The following is a 5151-nucleotide window of genomic DNA, read 5'->3' on the forward strand; positions in this document are numbered from 1 at the left end:
GTCCAGGTCACCAGGGAGGCAAGACAGGTGGAGGTGGAGGGAGCTGGGGGAGGGGGAGGGAGGGGGTGGGCACTGTCTGGACAACAGAAACACTCACAAAGGGAAGAGGGGGTGGGAGGTTCAGATGATCTGCTCCTTTACAGGTGGGCATCTCCGCTCCTAGGCTCGGGCTCCCCCCACATCAGCACTCTGCTTGAGCGTCCACCTGACATCTGGGAGTGTAAAGGTCCAGGAGTGAAGATGTGAGTTCTGAAGTCTTCTTCAGACCAAGACCTCAAGGTGGGGAGAGAAGCAGGGAGGCTCCTGATGGAGAACCTGGGGTGAGCTGTCCTGCCACATCCTCTCCAGAAGGTCCAGGCTGTGCTCTGTGGTACGGGTGAAGGGATCAGGCCGTAGAGCAAGGGCTATCTGCTTCAGTGGCAGATGCTTTCAAGGCGTTTGGGAGATGGTCTTTGCCTCCTGGAGCCCAGCCAAAGCTATGTGGATAATGTTCTGTAGCACCTCAAACTCTAGGCAAATCCCTGGAGCTCACCCTGGCAGAGGTGGCTTCATCTGTGGCCACCCAAAAGTTCTTTCCTCCAATGGGCTACAAAGTCTCAGTCAAAGTCTTGGGTGTTGGTCCTCTCCCCACCTTGAGAAGTGACAGGAATCTCTCTTCTTCCCAAGGATGAATGAAGTCAGCCCATGGCCTTTCTAGGCCACTCTGGAAATGGCCCACGGTGGGGCAGTACGAAGACTCTGGGCCCTCCTCCTTATTTCCATGAAGCATTTGGCAAGAGGCGGCAGAGGCCAGAGGCTTCTGCCAGGAACAAGGCTTGAGTGGGACACATCCATTGGGCTAAGAGGAGGCAGGAGAATGGGCAGAGGTGGGCAGGCTTCTGGAGACAGGGCTGGAGCCGCAGAAAGTGTTGAGCACTGGGCCTCCCACTTCATGACCAGGGAAATACCGAGGGGCCCAGGCTCTCCTCATGCCTCTCCTCATCCTGCTTTCCAGCTTTAAGTGGGGATGACAGTAAAGGGCAGACAAAGCTGGTGAAAGGGAAATGGATTGGGGCAGCAGAAAAGAGGGCTCTAGTCAGCTGGAAACCTCTCCCATTTACTGGCTACTCAGAGATATGGAAAAGGAGGGCAGGATGCTCCAGTGGAAGCAGGGAAGGGAGTTGAGGGAGTAGGTGAAGGGGCCCGTGGGAGAGTCCATGCCTTTGGTCAGTTCCAAGAAAGCAGGACAATGCGCCTCAGCACCTTGTCCGGGGCAGGTAGGATCCAGGAGTGCCCTGAGAATTGACAACGGAGAAGGCAATGGGGGTGAAGGGGTGAGGGGCAGGACACAAAGGGGATCACAGAAGCACTTTGCCATTTCTGTAGATTTTCAGGATACGGCCGAGTCTCTGCTTTGCTGTAGCCAGGCCCTTTTTGGGACGCTTTCCTGGTCCTGCTTGATTGCTCTGGGAGCCAACTGAAGGGCGCCGCTGGGTCAAGAAGACACCAGGGGCCATGGGTGTGGTGCTGCGGTTTGCCTGGGCCATGCCAAAGGCATTGGGACGAGCAGTACACTCATGGTCAGCAAGACTTCCTGAGAGGGCCTCTTGTTTAGGCTCAGGGGGAGGCAGGGGCGAGGAGGAGGTGAGAAGTTGGGGTGTAGTGGCCAGAGTTGGGGCTGGTACTGCCACGCTGAGATTAGGCTCTTGAGGGCGAGGCTGTTCTACCTCCTTCAACAAAGGCTTCTTCTTGATATATTTCTTCTTTGGGGCCTTCTGTAGCTCCTGCGGCGCCAACTTTGCAGCTGCTGCAGCCAAGCCTGTCTCAATGGAAGCTACCCGGGTCCCCTCACGCACAGGACAGTCCTGCTTCGGTAGAGTTGGGGTCACACGGGCTTTAGGACTCCATGGAGCATCATCTGAATTCTTCTTTTCCTTGGGTCGAGATTTCAAAGCAGGGTCATCATCGTCAGACTCCAGAGAAGGGTAAATATACTCTGCATCCTTGAAGCATGCTCCCAAGCTGTCCTGTTCATCGAGACTGGCGTTCTCCTCCTCCTCCTCGCTCTCGGTTCTCCAGTATGATGGCCGCTTGATGGGCCACTTCCCTGGGATGTGCTGGGAAGCAGGACTGCTAGACGCTGTGCCCAGCCCACTGCTGGAACTCCCACTGCTTCGGTCCTGCCCCCCGGTCCACCAGGCCTGCAGGCTGGAGGTAGCTGGCGAGGATGATGAGGACTGCGGGTTGGCCATGTACAGCATGCCCTGGATGGCCTCCTGAGTGCTGGGAGAGGCAGGGGCCTCGGTGAGGGCAGCATAGTCAGGTCCCCCCACCTGCCTGCTGGCCTTGAGCAGATCAAGAGTTCCACCAGCTCCACTCCCATTTCCAAGCTTGCCTTCGACCCCTTCTACCATGTCCTCATCTGCTGTATAGTCCTCCTCAATGTCAAACTCAACTTCTCCTGGTTCACGAACTCGGTTGGGGTCAGAGCAAGGCTTCGCACGGGGCAACTTTCGGGGAAATTTTGGTCTTATTATCAGAGTCGCCTTCTCCTTTCCCAGTCTCTCATCGATCTGCAGTTCATCATCTGAATCCAAGTCAAATTCATCCTCCATCACCTGTTCTGCCACCAGCCTAGCCTTGTCTACCTTCTTTGCGATCTTGGCTCGCCGAGACTTGGATAAGCTCTTTACTCTCTTGGCACTGCCATTAGACGTCAACAGGGCCAAGTCTGGCGAGTCATCATCTGAGTCATTCAAGCAGGTGCCAGTGATGTTGAACTTTGCTTTCTGGGAACAGCCTGTCTTCAGTGCCTGATGACTGTATGTGTCCATGAGATTATAGCTCAATTGGCCAGCAGGCCCCAAGGCTGAGCTCTCCTTGCCCTTTCGCTCTGCCTTCTTGAAGAATTCCTTGGGCTTCAGGCCTTTCTTCTTTGAACCACTTTTGGAGGGCAGTGACAGCCTGGACATGGATACTGAAGTGGAATGGGCTGGCCTGGTTAAGGGAATGGAGCCGGCTGGGAAGATCCTCTGCAGCCCAAAGATATTGCTTGTCTTCCCAACGTTCTGTCGGAAGATATCTTCCACCAGGCGAATCTCCCTAGCCAGATCTTTAATGAGCTGTACGGTCCTCACTGTCTCCGGGATCTCATCCTCGTGGTCTGGCAGAGCTTCTTTCCTTGTCCAGGCTCTAAAGGCCAAGTTCAGGGCTTTACCACCATGGACCAGGTAGGAGGCAGGGTGTCTCCTGTTTTCTCGCAAACCTCGAAAGACGTCCAGGATATGCTTTCCCACATACCAACAGATGGTCTCAAAGTTGGGGAACCTGAAGAGGTCTTCTGTGCTCAACCGCTTCTCAATCTCATAGACTTTGAGCTGCATTTCAATGTTAAGGCTGTGTAAGAAGTTCCCTCCAAAGACAAGGCAGTCCACGGGGGTCAGCACAGCATGGATCCATCCTGCAGGCATGAAAAGTGTCTGTCCTTGCTTCACAGAACACTTGTAGCACTTGTCCACCTGGTCCCCAAAGAACATCTCATTCTGGTTAGAGGAGCTGCTCCAGCACTCAAAGAGAGTCAGGTTGGCATTTGTTGGGCGGATCAGGTAGAAGATCTTCTCACCCTTGAGCACATGGTACCAGACCGAGCTGCCACCAAAGTCAATGTGAAAGTCGGTATAGCTATCCCGCACGCTCATGAGGCAGTACTTCTGCACATTGGGCCTCTCAAAGATACACTCCTCTGGCCACAAGTTCTCCACCCATGAGAGCTTCCGAACAATCTTGGGTGTCTCCACAAGGTTAGAAAGCCTGGTATCAGAGAATTCCAAACTAATGACATTGAGGACTTTCTCCCTCTTCCCGCTATAATAATACTTCACAAAATCACCAAGCTTCATCTTGCAGTCGGCCTGGCGGGTCACATCAATCACATCAATCTCTTTGTCAGAACCAACATAGTGTTCCACATCCCTCACAGTGAATGATGGTGAGGGCAGCGTCATCCCCAACCCATCCTTCTTCAAGACCAGGATGGGCACACTGAAGCTATTCTCTTCCAGGAATTCCACGCTCAGCTGACTTCCAGTGGGCTTCAGAATCACTTCATCTGAGCTGTCAAAGGTCCTACTCCGAAGCTCTCGAATGAACGTAGGGCTTCCCGTCTTCACTGGCTTCCCCTTGTGTGTATCATGGCCTTTTGAAGATACACAGCGTTTTTTCATGATGGAGGGCCCATGTAAGACCTCACAATTGGGGCAGTGGTAGAGGTCAATGTCATCAGCCTTCTCCTCTTCAACACCAACACAACTGCCATGAAACCAGTCCTGGCACATGTCACACTGGATCATGAAGCGGGTGACATCGTAAGGAAGCCGACAGAGGCAATACACCGGTCCCGAGGCCATCTTCGCCTGGCCTTGGAGCGTCCTGCGGTGGGCCCGGTTCTCAGCGTCAAAGGGAGCGGGAGGCGGCAGCACGCACTCTCTCTGCACGAAGGGAGAATCTCTTCACGCCTCTCAAACTGACAGGAACCTCCTCACGCCCCAAACCTGACAAGAACGTACTCGGTCCGGAACCCTACAGGGACCTCCTCATCCGCAAAGCCGCAGGGATTCCTCACGCCCGCGGAGCTCAGTCCCACCAAAGCGCCCGGCGGCCAGGCTCGCTCCGGAGCTGCTCAGCGCCTCGCTCAGCGAAGGTTCGGCGACGCGCACCGAATTCTGAGATCGTCATGGCAACGCGGCGAACCTTTCTCGCCTTGTTCTCGAGCCACCCGCTGGGTCGCGCGGCCCTGGCCGCCCAGCGGTGCTTCAGGGCAGCTTTCTCCACAGCTCTGCCCCGGGCCCGGCCGTCAGGGCCTACTGGAGCCCGCGGCTCGGGCCTAGGCCGGCGGCCGCCTGACGAACAGGCAAGCGGCGGCGTCGCTGGGCCGGCAGGAGATCGCCGCGAGCAAACCAACGAGGAAGGAGATGAACCGGCGGCCCGGTTGGAGAAAAAAACAGCCCGAAAAATCGCCGGGAGAAGCCCGGTGGCGGTGATGGGCAATTCAGAGTAGTCAATCTCTCTCATTTTTTTTAATGCTTTTCCATCATTTGAAGATGGCAATAAACAAGGACAATTGCCTGGAATGCCCATTGGGATAAATGGATTAGTCAGTCTTTAAGTGTCATC

The 5151-nt window shown here is 55.1% G+C and overlaps 1 protein-coding gene across 1 annotated transcript; it reads right to left on the reverse strand.

Moving 5' to 3' along the window:
• Positions 1-224: 224 nt before the first annotated feature.
• LOC309809101 (histone lysine demethylase PHF8-like) lies at positions 225-4512 on the reverse strand. The gene has a single exon (XM_082629838.1). It carries the CDS (start codon positions 4383-4385, stop codon positions 1338-1340), a length of 3048 nt encoding a protein of 1015 aa, XP_082485964.1. The 5' UTR covers positions 4386-4512; the 3' UTR covers positions 225-1337.
• Between the last annotated feature and the right edge of the window lie 639 nt (positions 4513-5151).

The sequence above is a fragment of the Mesoplodon mirus genome (assembly GCF_964341445.2).
Source record: "Mesoplodon mirus genome assembly, chromosome: 8".
Taxonomy (NCBI): Eukaryota; Metazoa; Chordata; class Mammalia; order Artiodactyla; family Ziphiidae; genus Mesoplodon; species Mesoplodon mirus.